This window comes from Phocoena sinus, chromosome 19, assembly GCF_008692025.1.
Source record: "Phocoena sinus isolate mPhoSin1 chromosome 19, mPhoSin1.pri, whole genome shotgun sequence".
NCBI classification, from domain to species: domain Eukaryota; kingdom Metazoa; phylum Chordata; class Mammalia; order Artiodactyla; family Phocoenidae; genus Phocoena; species Phocoena sinus.
This window is the reverse complement of record NC_045781.1, coordinates 42,233,306-42,257,055: the sequence shown is the minus strand read 5'-3', so window position 1 is coordinate 42,257,055 and position 23,750 is coordinate 42,233,306. Positions and strand designations below refer to the sequence as shown.

At 41.8% G+C, this 23,750-nt stretch overlaps 1 protein-coding gene across 2 annotated transcripts in view; it reads right to left on the bottom strand.

The window, feature by feature from the left end:
• Window positions 1-23,750, bottom strand: part of WWP2 (WW domain containing E3 ubiquitin protein ligase 2) — a 151,731-nt gene that overhangs the window by 104,382 nt on the left and 23,599 nt on the right. Inside the window, exons 3-4 of one of the 2 annotated variants that reach the window (XM_032611982.1) lie at window positions 19,841-19,988; window positions 19,378-19,499 (exon numbers count right to left, since the gene is read on the bottom strand). In XM_032611982.1, coding sequence (XP_032467873.1) covers window positions 19,378-19,499; window positions 19,841-19,988 — 270 coding nt within the window. The remainder of the gene's footprint in view (window positions 1-19,377; window positions 19,500-19,840; window positions 19,989-23,750) is intronic. The other variant, XM_032611984.1, reaches the window with a different exon arrangement.

Genomic DNA, 23,750 nt, shown 5'->3' with positions numbered 1-23,750 from the left:
AGCTCATCCATTCTCTGCGCCCTCAGGGAACCTCGGTGACTATACCACCTCTCCCCATTGCACAGAATTGAGGACGTGTCTGTAAACACAGCAGAGAAAGGGTTTCAATGAATAACCCTCCTTTTCAACGGTCTCGGAATAGTGAAATCCAGGAGCCCAGCTAGAAGAGCGCTTCCATGGTTAAGGTTCTCCTTTTAAACAAATCAGCAAAGTGAAGGAATTGGATGAAGGTAGCCAAAAAGTACAAACTTCCAGTTGTAAGATAAATAAGGACCAAGGATGTGATGGACAGCGTGGTGACTACAGTTAACACTGCTGTATGATCTATTGGAAAGATGCAAAGACAGGAAATCCTAAAAGTTCTCATCACAAGGAAAAAAAACACTTTTTTCCTTTATTCTTTTTGTATCTACCTGAGATGATAAGGGTTAACTAAACTTATTGTGGTAATCACTTCACAATAAAAAAAAACTACCCCTTTTAAAAAATGGCTTTTGAAAAATTACAAATCTCAAATGAGTGAAATATTATGCCACTATTAAGATTTGGATGGGGCTTCCCTGGTGGCACAGTGGTTGAGAATCTGCCTGCTAATGCAGGGGACACGGGTACGAGCCCTGGTCTGGGAGGATCCCACATGCCGCGGAGCAACTAGGCCCGTGAGCCACAACTACTGAGCCTGCATGTGTGGAGCCTGTGCTCCACAACAAGAGAAGCCGCCATAGTGAGAGGCCCGCGCACCGCGATGAAGAGTGGCCCCCGCTTGCCACAACTAGAGAAAGCCCTCGCACAGAAATGAAGACCCAACACAGCAAAAATAAATAAATTAATTAATAAACTCCTACCCCCAACATCTTAAAAAAAAAAAAAAAGATTTGGATTAATGATTATGAAGAGTGAACAACATGGAAAATCATTTACACTACAATGTTAATTTAAAAAAAAACAAGAACATGAAGTTATAAAAAGCACCCTACTATAAAACCCTGTAAAAATAAGTATGTAAAGGGGCAAAGAAATAAATGAAGCAGAGAAAAACAATAAGTTGTGTTTGAAGAGTCAGATTATGAAATAACGGTTTCACTTTTTAAATTTCCATTATCTGCACAGTGCATATGTATTTTTTCTCAATTTCCAATATCAGTTACACACGTATACCGAAGTGTTTACAAATGAAATGACATGATGCCTAAGATTTGCTTTCAAATACATCCCCAAAAAGTGGGGGCTAGAGATGAAAGACAACTGGACACGTGCTCCTCATTGTTCAAAGTGGGTAATGGATACAGGATGACTCAGTCATTATATGATTCTCTCTACTTTTATTTATCTTTGAAACTTTCCATAATAAAAAGTTTAAAAATTTCCCCATTTATGCTATATAATATTTGCCCCACAATAAATAACATTAACTTACAATTTTTTAAACATGCTTATTATTAAAAATTCAAGCAGAAATTCAAAATATGAAAAAAAGAAAAAGAAATTCAAAATATGATGTAAGCACACACATTCCAAACCCTTTCCCCATGACATAGGTCACTGTCGTCAACTTTGTATGAAGTCACCAGACTTGCAAACACCAGCACAAAAACACACGTATAAACTACACATGCAAAAGTGAATTCACCCTAGGCCCACAAGTTGTGCCCCTTGACTTGTAAAGTATCCTAAGAATCTTTAAAAATATATACAGAAGCAATCTATCTGTTGAGGAGGGTTTTAGGATTGAGGGAGCAGCACGTCCAAAGGGAATTCAGCCTTTACCACAAAGTCCCCGGCCCCAAAAGAATGAATTCACGTAATACACGTGTAAATAAACATTAATCAGTTAATTAGGAGTGGGAGGGAGGGAAGACACAGACATCATATTCTGAGAACTGTGTGCCTTGCTATCCTGTACATAATAAACAGCATCCCCCAGGCCGGGCCTGACGCTAAGGTGAAAATCTCCGCTCTGTACCTGACCGTAGCACTGACCGCACCACGCGTGTAACTGTGGCACTCTCACTCTGATCCAGGATTGCTTTCCCTCCCAACTCACCACTCTCCTACAAGAGTAAGTCTCCTGCTCTAAGAAAAATGCTCCTAGAATCCCAGAAGACTGAAGGAAAAGAGGAAATCAGGTACTCCGATGGGCTAAACAAGGTCTGATCTTCGTTATGACCCCAGCAGCCGCGGTGTCTCCCCTGAAGAACCTGGGAGACTGGATGGGTAGGCAGGCGGGAGCCACTCTCAGGGAACTGGCACAAGGAAGAGGCCCCGTCATCAGATGCAATGTTTCAGGGTTGGTTTTTTTTCTGGCAAGCGGAAGGAAACTGCTCATATCCAGGCAACAGTCTCATTTTCCTATCTCTAGACTGAGATGTGCTGGGCGTGTAAATGACACACCAGATCTCATGTGTTAAAACAATAACATTTGGTATATATTGGACTAAAGAAAATAGATCATTAAAACGAATTTCCCCCCTGTTTATTTCTGTTTTTACTTTCTCTAATGTGGCTACTAGAAAACTTTAAATTGTGTCTGTGGTTCACATCACATTTCTACTGGACAGCGCTGCTTGGGCGCCTCCTTCCTGCTGTTTTTGGTCATAATCTCGAGCAGCTGTCTGCCAAGGCCCGGCCAGCCCCGGGGGCCTTCTCTGTGTAACTTGACTGAACTAAGCTTTTTCCTGCCTCCAAGCTTCCTTCAGTCTGGAATGTTTTTCTCCTTGTTGGCCTGGACAATCGCATGTCATCCTTCTGCAGTTCTGGTGTCACTTCCTCGGGCAAGCCTTCCTTGACACTCCCTGACCCCAGTCTAGGTTGAGTCCTGAATGATATACTCCCAGAGCACCCTGCACTTTCCTCCATCGTATCTGTCACAACTGGAACAGTCTGCACCAGTTATTTGTCCAACATCTGTCCGCTTTCCTCTCTAGATCCTAAATTCCGAGACTGTCTGCCTTACTTCACTGCTGCATCTCCGGCATCTAGCCCAGTGCTCAAAGAGATTTACTGTGCAAATGCTGGTAAATAAACTTCACACCCACCCTGCCCCCACCCCCGACTCCGCCGCAGGCCCCTCTCACAACCCTAAGAAAATGCCCGATAGAAAAGAAGGAAATTTCCGGTTATACAAAATCCTGATCCAACACTGACAAATTCACAAGTCTAAAAAGAAAAAAAAAAAAAAGAAGACAAGAGAGAGAAAGAAAGAAAAGAGGGGAAAACTGTCTGACCAAATACTATGGATTAAAATGCGAAAGTTTTCAATATACCATTAGAAAAAGAAAAAGGGGGACGACCTCAGCCAGCGTTCGTGTTTTGAGGGGTGGCATCACTCTTTGTTCAAACAGGCATTCCCACGAGGCTGACGGCCCTCCAAAGCCAGTAAGTTTACAGAACACTCTGGAGGCGGCCTTAAACCCCAGGCCACACTGAGGCAGCCACGTACAGGGGATGGCTTTCCTGACAGAAAGCTTTTCTTCTTTTTTCAAGTGAGGTTTCACAAGGCAGCCTCTCAGCCGGTGACACAGAGAGCAGGTCTGTTTTACCCTGCGTGGCAGGGGCCTGTGTGTTTACTTTCGAGACTCCTGGCTAAAAGGACCTTTTCTTTCGACCAGCTCTCCACTGACACCAAAGCTGCGAGCTGGGCCCAGCTGTAACTTTGAGAAGCTGGGGGTCTGGGGTCGGGGGAGGGGGTGGCTTTTGGCTTCTTCAGAAATTCCTTGAGGTTCTGGCTTGGCCGTATCTGCCTGAGGTGCACAATGATGGAAAGCAACACACAGGGAGCTTTTCAGAGACTATTAAATATGGTTTTAAATCCCAATGCCTGGCATCTGGTGCCCATCAAGGAGAGTAGTCACTGATACAACTGCAACTGGATGGAGGTAAAATGAAACAAAGCCTTGCATTTGGAGGCTGGGGACGGACTCTGCCTGATACCTCCCCAGAGAGGGCACCCAGCACTTCCCTGGTCCTACCTCTGCCTCAGCGGTCAGCCACGACACTGGCCACAAAAACCACAGTCACATAAAAAGATGTTCATCCTCACTAATCTAATTAAATATGTATATTATATATATACTAATATCATATTATTACATTACATTGTATAATATATTATGTTATGGTATATATTATATTATATTATATTATTAGTATCTTCTTTGTGTTCTGGGCACAGGAGTGAGGGGATGTACAAGAGTTAACAAAAACCAAACAGTGCCTGCCCCCATGGAGCTCACATTCTAGTTGTAGAGGCCAATAAGTCAGATAAATAAAGTATATATATATATATATATATATATATATATATATATATATATACTATATGGGGATACTGCTAAAAAGAAAATAAAGCAAGGAAAGGAATAGGGAATGTTGTGTAGGGAGGAACTGAAATTAAGGTGGTTTGGTCAGGGCCACATGTATGATTCCATTTGTATAAAGTGTCCAGAAAAGGCAAATCTATAGAGACAGGAAGCAGCGTAGTGGTTGCCAGGGGCTGGGCTGGGAACAGGAACTAATGGGAACCAGAGCTAAGTGAGCAGGAGGGATCTTACTGAGGTGGTGGGAAAGTTCACGGTAATGTTGCACACCTTGGTAAAATTTAAAAAAAAAAATCACTGAATTGATCAGGGAAGCCCTCACTGAGGTGACATCTGAGTGGGCTGGAAGAGGGTGAGGGAGAAAGGCAGGAGGACACACAAGGAAGAAATATTTGGGGAAGAAGGTCAGGGCGGTGCAAAGGCCCTGAGACAAGAGCAGCAGTGGGCTGGAGGAAGAGCACAAAGGCCTGTGGGCAGGAGGCGGTTTGGTGAGGGTGGAATGATTGAGATGGGGTAACAGAGAGGTGATAGAAAGATCAGGGAAGGCTTTTTAGGCCGTTTGGGAAGGACTTCAGTTTTTACTTTTAGTGAGAAAGGCAACCACTGGAGGAGGGATGTGATTCGACTTATGGGTTGGATCATTCTGGCTGCTAGGCTCAAAAATGAAGTGTAGGGAGACAAAGGCAGATGATGCCGGGAGACCAGTTAGGAGGCCTTTGCCTCCTGAGTCGAGAAGTGGTGGTGAGGTGGACATGGGTGACGGCAGCTGTCAGGGTGAGAAACAGTCAGTTCCTCGAAGGTAATCAGGGCAGGACATGTTGATGGACCGGGTGTGGGTTGTAATAGAAAGAATGGCGTCAAGGAGGACACCCAGGTTTTCAGCCTGACCAACACCAAATCTCCATCTCCGTTGCCTGAGATGGAAAGCTGATAGCTCAGCTTTTAACAGGTTAATTCGAGGATGCTGATTAGACATTTAGAAACACGGTCTCAGGTTGCCCGGAGAAAGGTCCAGGGTGCAAGTCATAGGTGAACGGACCAAATTTAAAGCCATGAGGCTGGATGAGATCGTGAAAGGAAGAGGTATAAATTAACAAGTGGATGCAGGACTAAGCCAACTTGGGGTATCCCAAGGCTTCTGGACCAGCGAGGAGAAAACCAGCAAAGAAGACTGGAAAAGAGTGACTGGAAATATAGAACACCAGCCGGGCGTGGTGTCCTGAAAACCAAGTGAAAAGAGTAGGTCAAGGAAGAGGGATGGATTCCTTGTATCCAGTCTGCAAGGCAAGTGAGTTGGAAGTGAGAACTGACCCTGGATGGAGTCACATGGAGGTGACCGGAGACCTGGTACAGCATTTGCAGCAAGGCAGCAAGGACAAAAGTTTACCCAGGAGTTCCTCAAGAAGGAAAGGGAGAGGAGAAAAGAAAAGAGATGCAAATTAAAATAACAAAGAGAAATCACTGTCGCAGCCGAACAGACTGGCAGAGGTTAAAAGACTGGTACTGCCCAGCGCCACTGGGGGAAGGGAAACAAGTACACGTGCACACACACGGTGGGTTGTGTAAACGGGTCCAGTCTTTGCAGCAGACCGAGGCCACAGATATCACAGAACTTGCAGCGTGCCTGCCTTTTGACCCAGCAATGCATGCCTAGGAATTTACTACCCTAAGGGAAAAAAAAGGACAGGAGAACAAAGATATCATTACAATAATTTACTGAAAAGTCTTGCTTGTAGTAGTAAAGACACAGAAATGGCCAACAATAAAAGATCTGTTAAACTATGGTGCATTCATACCAAAAAAATGCTGTTGTAGCCATTAAAAGGATCTAGTTTCACTGAGGTAGAAAAACTGGGTGGAAAAAAAAGCAAGTTATAAAGCAATATGTAGAGTGAGTTCCCAATTTGGGGAAAAAGTCAGACACTCACACCTATATACATATATATTATATATATATATATATATATATAATATATATATATATATATATATATATGGTTGACATACCCCCAAAAAGCTGAGTGGATATATAACAAAGTATTAACCAGGTTAGCTCTGAATAAAAAAATTTCCATGTACCTTCTCAATTTTGCTGTGAACCCTAAAATTGCTCTAAAAAATTGTCTTTAAAAAATGCAAACAGGGGCTTCCCTGGTGGCGCAGTGGTTGAGAGTCCGCCTGCCGATCCAGGGGACACGGGTTCGTGTCCCCGTCTGGGAAGATCCCACATGCCGCGGAGCGACTGGGCCCGTGAGCCATGGCCGCTGAGCCTGCGCGTCCGGAGCCTGTGCTCCGCAACAGGAGAGGCCACAACAGTGAGAGGCCAGCGTACCGCAAAGAAAAAAAAAAAAAATGCAAACATTCAATGGAGTTCATAATAACGGAACAAGATTTGCTAGCTTTGTGGGGGGAAAAAAAAGAATTTCCAGTGATTTTTTTAAGCTTCTTCTTTGGAAGGCAGTATATGCAGAGGTTGCAGGCAAAGGCTCTGAGACCAAAAAGGCCTGGGTTAAATCCCAACTCTGCCACCACCTACTATGTGATCTTGGGCAAGTTACATAAAATCTGCCTATTTCCTCATTAAAGGGGATGGCAGTACAACCTACATTATAGGTATGCAGGAGGATTAAATGGAAAGAATAGATATAGACATAGATAGACAGATAGAGATAAAGAATTCAGAACAATGCCTGATACATACTTAGCACTCACAATGTTCTTTGTCTTTTTTTTCAATAAGCATAAAACAACAATAATAATCAGAAAAATAACAGTAACATTTTCAGTTTTAGGAGCATACGTTGCTTTTATTATCAGAAAAAATATTAATAGTCAGCCTCCCCCGCCACATATCCACATGCTCCATATTCTCAGATACAACCAAGTGTGGATCAAAAATATTCAGGAAAAAAAAAATTCCAGAAAATTCCCAAAAGCAAACTTTGAACTTGCTGTGCTCCAGCAACTATTTACAAAGCACTTACATTGTATTGGGTATTACAGATAATCTAGAGATAATTTAAAGTATACGGGGGTATGTACATAGGTAATATGCAAATACTATGCTATTTTATATAAGGGACTTGAGCATCTGTGGATTGTGGTATCGGGGGTGGGGGGGCACATCCCAGAGATACAATTATACTATTTTCAATTTGGGGAGCAAGAGAGAATTTCTCAGAAATCTTCTGTGAGTATTCCATGAGACTGAAATAACTAGGTCTTAGTGGTTTACCAGGTTCATAAAAGTAACTACTTGGCGATGCAGAACTGGTTTGGCCATTCTCCCATCAGGCCTAATCAAGGCACTGGAGTTTGTAGCTATGCCCTAAATAATAGCTCCCTACCAGCTTACAGGACTGTCACATCCTTCCTTTCACTTTTGTCTCTTGCCCGCCTCCTCCTCATCTGAAGAAATAGTGAATAATTTCTCAAACTTAAATTTAAAATTGTTTTTAACTTAGGAGCAATTTTTAAAAAGTTTGTCTCTTCTCCCTCTGACTCAGGTTCCAAGGATCAGTGGTTTATTTCTCTTTCAGTTGAAAAACTGGAAAAACAGTGTGGTGTTTACTTTAAAATAAATGCATGCACTGTCTGTCAGGCTTGCCTCCTTGAGATGCATGGCCCACCCACCAGAACACTCCATCCTCATGGAAGAGGGAGGGAGGTGGTGCAGCCCTCGTGACTGGCCTATCTGTTCTTGGAACATAAAGTGCAGTTACAACCCTCTGCTTATAAGATTTTTAAATAAATAGGGAGCTGTTTGCTTTTTCTCCCTCTCTCATTTTTTTTTTTTTAAATCTGGGAGACACACATGGGGAAAGAAAACAGACACGCATAGAAAACGAAGAGCATAAGCAAAAAGCTTTTCGAAGGTACTTCATTTTTCACAGTGGTCTGGGGACAGCAATTCTCTAACCGCCTCCTGTGCATATAGAAATGAGTAAAGATGTGGATGATGGTGAGAGCCAGGGTTCTCGTGGGGAAAGGAGGAAAGTTAGGAAGAACTCTGTGAGGTTGAATTAGAATTGGAGATTTCAGCACAAACTCATCACCTTGAATATATAGACACAGAATAGATATTTATGTGTGTGTGTGTGTGTGTATACATAAAGTCTTTCAGGAAAAATGAAGGCTCAAGAGCCAAGAAAGTTTTGAAGAAAAAGAGCAGTGAGGGGATTTCCCTGGTGGTCCAGTGGTAAAGAATCTACCTTCCAATGCAGGGGACACAGGTTCAATCCCTGGTCGGGGAACTAAGATCCCACATTCCGCGGGGCAACTAAGCCTGCACGCCAGAGTTCACGCGCCTCAACAAGAGAGCCCACATGCCACAAACTACAGAGCCCACACGTTCTGGACCCCCGTGCGCCACTAGAGAGAAGCCCGAGTGTGGCAACGAAGAGACAGTGCACCACAACGAAAGATCTCGCATGCTTCAATGAAGATCCCGCATGCTGCAACTAAGACCCAACGCAGCCAAAAAAATAAAAATTAAAAAAAAAAAGCAGTGAGGAGAGGGATGTCCAAACTGATACTGGCACTCCCTCCAGTGAAAACAGTGACACCATAAAACCCATAAGGAAAAAATACAACTAGATCCTTGGCCTACACCATACACCAGAAAAACCTCCAGATTGATTAAAGCGTTAAACGTTTAAAAACTAAATAAAGAAAACCAGCACAAGTGTTAGTGTAAGGAAGGTATCTAACTGTATTTTTTCCCAAGTGGTAACTCAGTGGTTCTAAGACTTGAACCGGCATCAGGATGCCCTGGAGCATTTGTTAAAACACACATTGCTGGGCCCTATCTCCAGGTTTTCTGATTCTGTAGGACTGGGAGAGGGCCTGAGAATTTATGTTTCTAATATGTTTCCAAGTGACGCCTATGCTGCTGATCTGGACACCACACTTTGAAAACCACTGGGTTAACCAATGGTCCCAATTTGTTCACCTTTCTTTACTGATTTTAAATGCCACCTTTATCACATAGTAAATTCTATCTACGTTGGATGATGTTTGGAAAAAAATATATGATGGAGACATGTCAAAAGGATACAGGAGGGGTTCCCTGGTGACGCAGCGGTTGGGAGTCCACCTGCCGATGCAGGGGACGCAGGTTCGTGCCCCGGTCCGGGAGGATCCCACCTGCCGCGGAGCGGTTGGGCCCATGAGCCATGGCCACTGGGCCTGCGTATCCGGAGCCTGTGCTCCGTGGTGGAAGAGGCCGCAGCGGTGAGAGGCCCACGTATAGCAAAAAAAAAAAAAGGATACAGGAGCAAGCTTGAAGAGGCACCCACTGGCCAAACCAGGGATACTTTGAGCATCAAAATAATGGCAGTAATAAATTATAACGCATGCATAAAATAAGAATCCATGAGTTGAGACTGATAATACATACCTACATAAAGGAAAAAGAAAAGCTCTTCCTTGCAGCAGTATGCCAACTAATAAATGTAGAAGGAATGACTAAATTGGAAAAAAAATTTTGCGACCATCAGAATATTAACTGATTCAGACAAAAATCATTAATGAATGCAAATACTAGTAGGTGAAGGTGTGATGAGGAACAGATATTTACATAGTCTCAAAGTATGGTATCTCCCCATAAAAAACTTCTTAGCTATAAAGAGAAAATAGTCATTTTACGGTGGAGAGCCTGGCAGACACAACCCTAACCCAATGGTCAAAGTTCACATCATCAATAATGAAACAAGCTGAGTTGTGTGCCCCCTGATCTGACACACTGAGAAGGATACAACATCGCTTCTGGAATGCTCCTGCCAAAAATGTGTAGTACTCTGAATCTAAACTGAGGAGATTCTACAAAAAGACAGCCTGAACTCTTTAACAATGACAGTGTCATCAAAGACAAAAATAGGCTGAGGAACTGACCCCAGATTTAAGGACAACCAAATGTAATGCACAATCTTGCATGGGATCCTGGAAATCACCTGAAGTGCATTTTTGCAACAATTAGAAAATACGAATTATATAACAATACTGTAAAAATGTTAGATTTCTTGATTAGGTTCATTTATAGTGGTTAGGCAAGAAAATATCCTTCTTAGGAAATACACATTTAAATATTCAGGGACAAAGATGTATAAGATTTATAATTTAAAATGATTCAGCAAATCACCATACATGCATATACAGACATACAGACGATGTTAAGGCAAATGCATCAAAATATCACCACATGGATGAAGAGTATAGGGGAGTTTTTTGTCCTAGCCTTGTAACTTGTCTCTGAATTTGAAATTATTTTAAAATAAAGAAGTTTGGATTTTTTTTTTTAATCTACTTCAAGCCATATTTCCCTCCTTGAAAGCAGGACAATCTGGTAGTGCCAAGGTCTGCAGTGTTGATGAGTCCAACTACCAGAGAGGAGAGCTACAAGAGAAAAGTGGGTCTCAGCTCCTATCTGCTACCAAGCTAGAAAGAAATGAAGATCATCCAGGGGCGGGTACGGCTGAAACATATGCTGGTGACTACTGGGGGATGGGGATTATGTTTGAAAATTCCCCTAATAAAAAGGTTTTTAAAAATCGGTATTCAGTTCCCTGGTGGCACAGTGGTTGAGAGTCTGCCTGCCGATGCTGGGGACACGGGTTCGTGCTCCGGTCTGGGAAGATCCCACATACCGCGGAGCGGCTGAGCCTGCGCGTCCGGAGCCTGTGCTCCGCAACAGTGAGAGGCCCGCGTACCGCGAAAAAAAAAAAAAAAAAAAATCGGTATTCAGGGCTTCCCTCGTGGTGCAGTGGTTGGGAGTCCGCCTGCCGATCCAGGGGATGCAGGTTCGTGCCCCGGTCCGGGAAGATCCCACATGCCGCGGAGCGGCTGGGCCCGTGAGCCATGGCCGCTGAGCCTGCACGTGCGGAGCCTGCGCTCCTCAGCGGGAGAGGCCACAACGGTGAGAGGCCCGCGTACCGAAAAAAAAAAAAAAAAAATCAGTATTCAGGGTACTTCCCTGGTGGCCCAGTGGCTAAGACTCCGTGCTCCCAATGGACGGGGCTGGGGTTCGATCCCTGGTCAGGGAACTAGATCCCACCTGCCGCAACTAAGAGTTCGCACACTGCAACTAAAGATTTTGCAGGCAACAACGAAGATCCCACATGCTGCAACTAAGACCCGGCGCAGACAAATAAATAAATAAATAAATTTTAAATTGGTATTCATTCAATTTTTTAAAAAATAAATTATCATTTTTCTTTTTTTATTTTCTTAAAGCATTGGTTCTTGCTTTGGGGACTTAACATTATTTTTAAGATTTTTTATTTTTATTTTATTGTACTTATTTATTCTTTATTTTTTGGCTGCATTGGGTCTTAGGTGTGGTACACAGGATCTTCACTGCGGCATGCGGGATTTTTTGTTGCAGCTCGCGGGCTTGTCTCTAGTTGTGGCATGTGGGTTTTCTCTCTCTAGTTGTGGTGCATGGCCTCTGTAGTTTGCAACATGCAGGCCCTCTAGTTGTGGCGTGCAGGCTCAGTAGTTGTGGCACGTGGGCTTAGTTGCCCCACAGCATGTGGGATCTTAGTTCCCCGATCAGAGATCAAATCCCTGTTCCCTGCACTGGAAGGCAGATTCTTTACCACTGGACCACCAGGGAAGTCCCCAAAAAATAAATTTAAAAAAAAGCAATAGTCAAACTCAAAAGCTGGCTTCCACACAGAGATGACTAGAACCATCCTTAAGAGCCAAACCAGGACTTTTAGTCAAGTCTTCTGTGCAGCCACTGCCAGGTCAATGTCCCTGCAGAGTCAGCCAAGGCTGACCATTACGTAACTGCTGGACTTGAGTAAAACCCTCCACTGCAGCATCCCTCGGCCAGGGGAGGCAGGAAACATCAGCTGGGTCTCCCAGTCAACCTCCAAGTCCACCCAGGGGAAAACAAGGGAGCAAATGAAAGAATGAATTATGTCCCATGGAGCAGAAAAACACCAGGTGGGGTAACCACTACCCGTCACTCCCTTTCCCAGGAAAAGTGGTTTCAGGAAGACCCGGCCACAATGAGAGGAGTCACCTCACCTACTGTAACCCACTACCCTACGAAACCATATTCATACCTAGACACCACTCTGGAAACATTTCCCGTCCAGCAGCTCCCCAAGGAGAGCAGGCTCCAAGGCCGTGGTGCTGAAAAATGTCCCATGTTAATAATGGCCTCCCCACTCCACACCTGCAAAGCTTTTGCATTTGTCCAGTCTTAGAATTCTCTCTTGGAACAACCTCAGGGCTGCCTCCCATTTAGGCAAGGAGGTCCCATATCAGGAAACTGGGTCTCTGCTGTCCATCTCTGGGATTTGTACCTCCCAATCTTTGGGAAGGAAAGTATCAGAGGAGACAGAATAATAACTACCATTACTACTACTACTACTACTATAGTACGAACATGTGTCACATACTGTTGTTAGCTCACTTAATCTCAAAACAATATTTTACAGACAAGGAAACAGAAGCACTGAGAAGTTAAGTGTCTGATGTACAAAGCTGGTGGGATCAGGATTCAAACCTCGGGAGTCTGACTCCAGAGTCCACATGTTCTTAACCACTTCTCTACATGACAGATTTGCAATCATCAGAAACAGCCTTGCTCTATACAGAGGGCTTTAGGAAACACAGCCAGAATATTATCTATATTGTCATCCTAGATTTGTTTTTCTAAGAAAAAGCAGCCCACTGCCCAAATTTTCCATCAGATTTGGATCTGATGCGCCTCACTACTAAACCCAGCCACACACTCAAAGTGCTAAGGCTGGCGTCAGCAAGAGCAGTAGAAGCTGCAGCCACTGCCACAAGCAACACAGCCCCTGGGAGCCATAGGAAACATCCTCCTGAATCACGCTGGGCTCAAAGAGAAAATCACAAGAGCAATTACAAAAAAGGAGCAGAACACAGCAAAATGTAGGGGATGGCAAATTGGTTCTCCACCAGACAGTCTCTACTAAAGCTAAACATACATCCACCCTATGAAACAAGTCCTCAAGATAGATATAGATAGATAGACACATAGATAGATTTAACAGAAGTGTATGTCTGTGTCTTCCAAAATACTTGTATAAGAATGTTCACAGCAGCTTTGCTCATGGTGGCTAAAAACTGGAACTAACCCAAACGGCTACCAACAGGAGATGAGACAAATAAATTGTGGTATATTCATACAATAGGATACCATACCCCAGTAAAAAAAAACAAACTCTCATTACATGCAAAAGCACAGATGAATTGATTTCACTGATACAAAATTCAAGAATAGGCAAAACTAATCAATAGTGATCAACAGTGATAAAATTCAGAATAGCTGTTATCTCAGGGCAGGGCAAGCAAGGGACATGGGGAAATTTCTGGGGTTCTGGGAATGTTCTATCTCTTGATCTGAGTGGTGATTACACAGATGTGAACACATGTAAATATTCACTGAGCTGTCTCACTTAAGATTTGTGCACTTTTCTTTAGCAGAAAAAAATTTGAATACCAAGTGGGGTAAAAATCAAAGACAAATTTAAAGCAAGAATGTTTTTATTATTAAATAAGACAGGACAAAAATAAATGCACTAAGCTTTCAACTCAAAAAGCTATAAATGACTGACTATTGAATAAATAAAGCTAAAAGATGAAAAAGGTTAACAAAGTTAAAAATAGAAATTAACGTTAGAAAACATGGTATAATTGATAAATAAGTCCAAGTAGTTGTCCTGTGAAAAATAAATTAAAAGCCAAAAGTTAAAACAAAAATGTTTATGCAAGTCAAGAAAAAAAAAATGGGGAAAAAACACACAAATACCAACATTTTTAAGTGAGAAAAACTAGAAACATTTTTAAAAATGAGAATGCTATCTCAAATCTTTATATTAATAACTTGAACATGAAACAGTTTTCTCAGAATATATGCATTAACAAAATTGACACAAGATAAATCAGAAAAGCTGAACAAACCAATCATTATGGGGAAAGAACTGAAAAAGTCATCAAAGAATTATTTCAGAGAAAGCTGCCAGACCTAGTTGGTTTTATGGGTGAGCTCTTTCCTGCACTCATGGAACAGATAATTCCCATGTTATAGAGTCTATTCCCGAAGTTGGAAAGCACTTCAATTTACTTTATAAAATTAGCCTAGCCTTGATTCCAAAGATGACAAAAATAGTACAAAACTACAAACAAATGTCACTTATGAATTAGATGGAAAACCCCCAAATAAAATACGAACATGTAATTCTAAAAAAATTTTCAAGGAATAATCTACCATGAGCAATTAGGTATATTCTAGAAATTCTAAGGTTGTTACTACAAGGAAATTAATATAATACATTGAAAGGAGAAACATATAATTATCCCAATGGTTGCTTAAAAGCTATTTGCTGCATGCTGCAACTAAAAGATCTCGCGTGCCACAACTAAGACCCGACGCAGCCAAATAAATATTTTTTAAAAGATAAAATAAAAACTATTTGCTCAAAATTCAACCCTTATCCTGATTTTTTAAAAAAGACAACAATGATTAGTAAACCAAGAAGACAGGTTACCAACTAATACCCAACCTGACACCTAAATAAGTCACTATAAGCTTAGTTATTAGGGGAGAATGCCCACTCCATCACCACTAAAACAGGAAGTTGTATACAAAGCAACTAACAAAGAAAAAGAAGTAAAATTATCTCCTAAGACGATCAAAATTTTCGATCTTAGAAACCACATAAACGTCTACCAAGAAAATCCAAAAGAAACTGTTGAAAATCTATACTAAGAATTCAGCAAGTGACTGATTATATAAAAGAAAATACAGAAACTAATAGTCATATACCAACAACACTAAGTTAGAAGACATAATAGAAAAAGATCCCACTGAAAATAATATCAAACCTTCTTTAAAAACTAAAAGAATCTATCTGAAGATAACTTCAAAATGATTTGAGTGAATTTAGAGACATTCCATGTTCCTGGTATGAAAATTCTCCATAAAGAAACTTTACATATGATAGATTCCAACAAAAATCTCAAGGGATTGGGGGTAGAAGAATAGGAAGAGGGGAGAACCTGACAAAATAATGTAAAATTCATGTGATGATGTCATCCATGCAAAGAAGAGGCAGGAAGATTTTGAAAAGAAGAGAAACTTGAACTGTCAGATATTAAAAACATAACATAATGTTATACTAGCTAAGGCAGAGTGATTTGAAAAGGCTGAAAAAAAACAGCAATGAATGGAAAGTCCCAAACAGGCCTAAATATACATATGTTTTTAATATATGCTTAAGGTAGCAACTCAGATCACTGGGGATATAGATAGGTTATTTAATAAGTAGTGCTAAAGTAATCAGTTAACTATTCAGGATAAATTAAATTAGATCCCTACTCACACTGTACACAAAGATAAATTCATTTGGATGAAGAATTAAATTAAAAATATAAAATCACAATGAACTAGGGGAAAATAGAGATGATCATTTACCTGATCTCAGAATAAAGGAAAGCCTTCCAAAACATAAAAGAAAAGGCTGAAAATATAAAAGGTAACAGACTTGACTACAGAAAGTTTAAAACATCTGTATGGAAAAAAGGAAAAAAAAAGCCTGAAAAATTAAAATGCAAATGAAAAACTGGGAAAACACAAATTACAAGACAAAGAATAACAGCCTTAACATATAAAGAGCTCTGTCAAAACCAAAAGAGAAAAATGCACATTTCAGTAAAAAAATGAGCAAAGGACATTAATAAGGCAATAAGCACACTTTAAAAACATTCAGGGCTTCCCTGGTGGCGCAGTGGTTGAGAGTCCGCCTGCCGATGCAGGGGACGCGAGTTCGTGCCCCGATCTGGGAAGATCCCACATGCCGTGGAGCGGCTGGGCCCGTGAGCCATGGCCGCTGAGCCTGCGCGTCCGGAGCCTGTGCTCCGCAACTGGAGAGGCCACAACAGTGAGAGGCCCGCGTACCAGAAAAAAAAAAAAATTCAGTCTCCTTGAGTAAATTACAGCTTTAAAAAAGGTGGAGTGGAGGTGGGGGGACTTCAAAGACATAACCACCAAATGCAATGAGGGGACGTTGCCCAAATCCAGGTTGGGGCAAACCAACTGTAAAACAACACTTTGAGATAGATGGTGAAATCGAATATGAACTGGGTATTAGGTGATAATGAGGAATTCGTGTAAATATTGCCAGGTGTGATAATGGTACAGTAATTATGTAAAAAAAGTCCTTTTTTAATGAGATGCATGCTGAAGAATCTAGGATAAAAGGTTGAAACACCTGTAATTTACTTTAAATACTGCAACCAAAAAGAAATAGATGAAGCAAATCTGGCAAAATGTTAATTATAAAATAGGCTAAAAAATATATATGTATATATTTTTTTTTTACAAATAAATCCAATAAATGTTAAAGTGCAATAGAAACCAGCCATCTCAGCTACTGCTGATGGAAGGATAAATGGGTAGAACTTTTCTGGAGGGTAATCTGGCAATGTGTCCGAAACCTTGAAAAATGTTTAAATCCAGCAAGTCTATGTTCAATAATTTAATACACATTTTTAACAATTGGTACAAAGATTTGTAAACTTATAAGTTTATCAAAATAGCATTATTTGTGACTGTGAAATACTGAAAACTACCCAAATGTTCAACCTTAAATTTTCACACAGCCATCTGATAAGACTACTACCAGACAGTGATCAAAAACTGACTTCTGAGGAACAATTAAATATTTTATGGTACAACAGCTATGGAAAACAGTATGGCGGTTCCTCAAAAACTTAAAATAGAATTACCATGTGATGCAGCTATTCTACTTCTGAATATATATCCAAAAGAACTGAAAGCAGGGACTTGAAGAGATATTTGGACACCCATGTTCACAACAGCACTGTTCACTACAGGCAAAAAGTAGAAGCAACCCAAATGTCCTCGGATGGATGAATGGATCAGCAAAATGCGGCATACAATGCAATATTATTCGGCATAAAAAAGATGATTCTGGGGACTTCCCTGGTGGCGCACTGGTTAAGAATCCGCCTGCCAATGCAGGGGACACGGGTTCGAGCCCTGGTCCGGGAAGATCCCACATGCCGCAGAGCAACTAAGCCCGTGCGCCACAACTACTGAGCCTGCACTCTAGAACCCACGAGCCACAACTACTGAGCCGTCCAGCAGTTAGGACTCCGTGCTTTCCCTGCCGAGAGCCCGGGTTCAATCCCTGGTCAGGTAACTAAGATCCCACAAGCCGTGCAGTGTGGCCAAAATAAAATAAAATAAAATTTTAAAAGAAAGAAAAAAAAAGGTGATTCTGACACGTACCACGTGAAAGAGGCTTAAGGACATTATGCTGAGTGAAAGAAGCCAGACACAAAAAGGTAAATACTGTATGATGCCACTCATATGCAGTACCTAGAGTAAGCAGATTCATAGGGACAGAGAGTTGAATGGTGTGGGTTGAGAGAAGGGAGGGAGTTACTCTTTAATGGGTACAGAGTTTGCGTTTAGCAAGATGAAAAAGTCCTGGAGACAGATGGAGGTGATGGCTGCAGAATCCTGTCAATGTACTTAATGCCACTGAACTGTACATTTAAAAATGGTTAAGATGGTAAGTTTTACGTTATGTGTTTTTTTAAATCACAATTAAAAATAAAGATATAGTAATACATTTTAAAGAGAAGAATGCATGTTGCAAAATAATAAGTTCATGTATGATCTCAATTTTGTTTCACTGATGTCTTAAATATTAATACACTGCACACAGGGACAAAAAGCTCAGAAAGGCATATATCAAAATGTTAACAATAATTATCTCTAGGTACTGTGCTTCCAGGAGAATTTTATCTTCTTTGTGTGTCTGTGTGCTTTTGTGTGATTCCCAATTTTTCAACAATTACTTTTGTAATTGAAAGCAAAAATATGCCAACTGGACAAATGAAAAAGGAGAGAAAAGGACACTCATGTCGCTTGCTGATCCTAATGTGAGAATGCCCACAAGTCTATTTCCAAATGACATAGTAAATATAATCCTCCTTGAGAATCAAATTATAAAAGGCAGGCTAGCATTTGGGAAAATAAAGACCGACTCAGAAGACAGAGCAGCGGGGTGTTCCCTGCAGAATTAGAATAGAGGCAGATCCTCATTTCAGACGATTCCCGAGTCCGGAGTGGGTTCACCACATCAGTGTGTGCCCAGCAGAAAGAAAAAGACCGGCGGAGCCTCACACCCTACTCAAGAGGCCCATAAGAAAGGACAGGCTCAGAAAGGAAAGACTCTTGAATCAAGCAGCACTCTCCCTGGGACTCGGGGCTCCCCACCCACACATCTCTCTTAAACTAAATCCACGTTCAGAAAATATTTGCTAGACAGCACACATCAAGAAAAGAAGGAGCCTTTCTTTCTGTGGCATTCCCTCACCACATCTGGTACTGCTCTGAATAGAGGCTTTATGAGGGAGGATCCAGATACCTCAGCCATGGGTTACTCCACTGACCACAAACAGCAATAAACAGACGTGAGGATTTAGATTTCCGTGCAGCCGAGGCATGCTGAATAATCATGATAGAGCTTCCACTGCATTCCAACAACCAGGAAATGTTTATCGAGCGCCTTCTAAGCACAGGGCACCATTTGTAACACCATTCCACGCAGACAGGCAGGCACACATGTACATACCCACCCACAGACGAAGCTCCTTTGTTGTGTTTGAGGGATCAGACTAGGAAAGTAATGATTTAGGTTGGAGGCATTTGACAGTTTGATTTTACACATCACACATCAGGATCAGGAAAAGAGGGGTAGAGGGAAAGTATGCATCCCTGAGGAAGGATCAAGGGGGAGACATCAGTGCATCCCACCACTAGGGGCCCTGGACCAAGGGGCTGAGTTCCGCGATAGAGGCAGAGAGTAGCTCTCAGTCTTCCTAGAACTCCACGGACCACATCCACCGGGAGTACAGTAACTGCAGCCTCTGGTCCTGGAGGAAACTGCATCACCAGGTTTATCCACCATGTGAGAGACATCCACGCCTTCACATTCTTTCCCCCACCCCCACAAATAAATGACGTCAGGTACCCCTTCTTTGTACATACTTTTGCCCCCATTGTTCTTCAGGACATTGGAGAGGTTGACAGAGGCGGTGCCTAGCAGTTCATTTCTCAAGGTGTGGCAGCTCCAGACCTTCAAATCTAAATGACTCTGGGCCGTGACATTCCTGGAAAACAAATACTTGATTCATCATATCCAAGCAGATCAGTCACTCCTGTAACTTAGAAGAAAACAGAGAAACTACACTGCTGACATCTTGAAGGTGGCGGGAACCCCAAAGAAGAAGACACTCACATATACCCTTTCCCCCCCAGAGCTGACCCTGTAACCATCTAGCTAACAATGAACACTCTGTGACCTCGATGATGTAAAAACACCTGAAGAGAAAGTGCCTCAGGTACCAAAGGCGGAAGGACTAGAGGCTGCTACAGGAAACCTGGATCTCCCACAACCCCTTCCTCTATTCTCCTGGGAGGCTGCATTCGGAGAGAAGGGGTTTTCTCTTACAAAATGATGATCTCGTTCCAGAGAAGCTCGGAGCTCCCAATTCGCTTCCCAGTCTTCTTGGTCTCACTGGGGAGTCCATCCACTGCCACTTCCACAAACGAGTTAATTCGAGGTTGACGACTGTGCACCTTGGGCTTTGCTGACACCACTGGACAGGAAAGACAGAAGTCAAGGATGAGTCAGAGGGCTCCCAGCTGCCCCCCTGTGGCAGATGTGCTCCCTCTTTTTTTGTTGTTTCTTTTAAAAAAGAAATCTTGTCTTTTCCTCATTCTAAAAAGACTTCTTTTTTAATGTGAGGGTATAAAAAGAGCATAAGAAAAGAAGCATAAGAGAAAAAAATCACTCCTAACCCAAAAACACTGGGATAATTATCATTAAGATGTTGGTAAATACAGACTTTCTAGACTTTCATCTTTTATGTCTCCAATTCTTTAAAAATTCCTCTCCCCCCAAAATCCATTTTAAAAAGCTGCAACATAAGCCCATTACAAGCATACACCATAATTTAGGCAACTATTCTTTCACTGTTGAATAGATTGCTTCCAACTTTTGGCTTGGGGAAAATGACCACAAATGTATATAGTATCTGCATGCATTTCTGAGTATTCTTCCAAAGGATATGAACATTTTTTAAAGTTCTTAAAACTGCTCAGTTCCTTTCTAAACCCATGTAGACACCTATCAGCACTATAGGAATATATCCATTTCACCAAACACTGCATAGCACTGAGTACTATGTTTTTTTCACCCTTTGCAAATCATGTAGGTAAAAAAAAAATAGTATAAAGATAATAGCTAAGAGTTAATGAGCACTTATTACAGATCCTGTGCTATGCACACATTATCTAACCGAATCCTTACAATGAGGCAGGAAATACATCATCATTCCGTTTCACCCACGAGGAAACAAGCTTGGGGAAGCTAGGTCATTGCCCCAGGCTACCCATCCAGGGAGCTTCGAACCACAATGTGCACCTGGCAGCCTGACTCCACACCATGCTATATGCCATTTCCAGACTTTGCTTATTTGTTCTAATGCTTTTCTTCAATTACTAGCCAGATTGACCAGTTTTTCCATGTACTTGTTAACCACCTGCATTTCCTCTTCTGTTCATTTCCTTCATGTGGCAGCATTTCTGATGCTTACACGGCACCAGCAAGCGAGGGGCTCAGCACCAACTAAGCAAGCATACGCCCAGGGCTGGATGCTAGACAAGCTCCTTTTGTAGCATTTATCAGCCATGGTGGAAACTCCAGATCACTAGGACGAAACCCATCTGGATGTTTTCTATCCTATGCCCCAAATCAGAGCATATAACTGACGTTCCTTACCCATGATGACAAGACTGCCTGAACCTGAGTTCCCATCAAGAGTTAGCAAACCTCTCCCTCCTAGACCTTTCTGAGGGATGACAGTCCTATAAGGGTCCACAACTTGGCAAAGGGCAAAGCCACCTCTGATTGTTTTTTAGCAATACGTGTCTTCTCCAGGACCAAAAGAACACTAGAGAGAAAGTCAAGGAACAACAGCAACAAAAGCTGTCGTGAAGATTAAGAAGCAACAAGGGTTGGTACTAGGAAAAAAGGTCGTAGAGCTGGGAAATGTGGCCCAGAGTGGGAAAATGAAAATACTACACACATAGACCAAGGTTAACTGAGGCCACCTGGTGGTGTGAGCGCAGATCTGCAGGCAGACCCTTAAATGTAAAAATATAGATAAAAAATAGGAACTAGTTATATAGAGTCCTACCATTTTGAGCTAGACAGTTTCTTTGAAATCAACAAGTTCAAACCCTTTATTTAATAGTTGGGCAAGCTAAGATCCAGGGAAGTGAGACATATCCAAAATCACGGAGCTAGTCAAAGGCAGTGCTAAGCCTGGAATCAAGCCTCTCAGCTCCCGGGCTGATTCTTTGAACCCTTCCATCAAGTTTCCCTTTTGGCCCTTGTTTTTTTAGTATCTACTTTAAAAAAAATTTTTATTGATATAATTTCAGACATTTAGAAAAGTTGCAAGACTAATACAAAGAATTCTTATAAACCCTTCACCGGGGACTTCCCTGGTGGTCCACTGGTAGAGAATCCCCCTTCCAACTCAGGGGACGTGGGTTCAATCCCTGGTCGGGGAAGTAAGATCCCACAAGCTATGGGGCAACTAAGCCCGTGCGCCACAACTACTGAGCCCACGCGTCTCAATTAGAGACAGAAAACCTGCATGACACGACTAGAGAGAAGCCCAAGTGCCACAACAAAAGATTTCACATGCCACAAAGAAGACCCAACGCAGCCAAATAAATAAATTAATTAATTAATTAATTTGATTAAAAAACCCTTCACCCAAAGTCACCAAATATTAACTTTCTACGCTACTTGCTTTATTACTCCCTCTTTTTCTCTCCCTAAATACTTCAGTGTGTCTTTTCTAAGAACTAAGACATTTTCTAATGTTACCATAGTATAATTATCAACACTGGGAAATTCAACATTCTTTAATACTATTATCTAAGGTACAGACCTTATTCAAATTTTGCCAATTACCCTATCAATGTCCATTATAGCAAAAGAGAAAAGATTTTTTTCTAGTCCTGGACTCAATCTAAGATCACATGGTGCAGTTAGTAGTTTTTTGTGAAGTTTCCAATTTACATAAAAATTGAAAGAATAGAATAAATAATTGCACATTATTTACTAACTGCTACCATTTTGCCACATATGCTTTTCTGTCTCTCTCTCAGCGTCTATCATCAATATTACCCAGAGAACTTCCGCAATAATAAAAATGTTCTACACCAGCGCTGTCCAATACATTGCCATGAGATACATATGGTTATAAAGCACTTGAAATATGGCTAGTGAGACTGAGGACTGGAGCTTTAAATTTTATTTAATTCTAATGTAAATAGTTCTATGTGGCTATACTTGCTACCCTATTGGATAGCACAGGACCCAGATATATATATGACATCTGTATTTAAAAAAAAAGTTAGTTGGAGATATCATGACAGATCGGCCCTGATTACTTTCAGAATGCAATTCCAAACAATAAGGGCATTCTTCCACCTACCACACCACCATTATTATACCTAAAAAAAAAATGTATAGTCACTCCTTCCATCATTTGATACCCATTCCATATTCAAATTTTCCCAGTTGTTCCCAACTTTTTTTTTAAATATTTATTTGGTTGTGCCAGGATTTAGTTGCGGCCCTCCAGCTCTGTAGTTGTGGCACGCGGGCTTCTTAGTTGTGGCATGCCAACTCTTAACTGTGGCATGCATGTGGGATCTAGTTCCCTGACCAGGGATCAAATCCATGCCCTCTGCATTGGGAGCACAGAGTCATAACCACTGCGCCACCAGGGAAGTCCCCCAAACATATTTTTATAGCTGTTTTTCTCCCAACCCAGGATCCAATCAAGATGAACAAACTGTACATGTGGGATCTTCCCGGACCGGGGCACGAACCCGCGTCCCTTGCATCGGCAGGCGGACTCTCAACCACTGCGCCACCAGGGAAGCCCCATGACAATGATTTTTAAAGACTTCCTTCCACCAGCTGTCTTATAGAATACTAAATCCTGCATTTTTCTGATTGTTTCCTCATGGTTAGATTTACAGTGAACATTTTTGTCAAGAATACTAACTACACAGGTTAGGTTGTATACTTCTTACTGTACACACCAGGCCATCCTCCTATTGGGGATACTAATTTTGATCCCATGGTTAATGTGGGGTTTGCCAGGTCACTCCACTGTAAAGATACATTTTCCCCGCAGTAATTTATAATTAATAAGTGGGGTGATATTTTCAATGTTTCTTGTTCTTAAAAGACAAGCCAGGGCTTCCCTGGTGGCACAGTGGTTGAGAGTCCACCTGCCGATGCAGGGGACATGGGTTCGTGACCCGGTCCG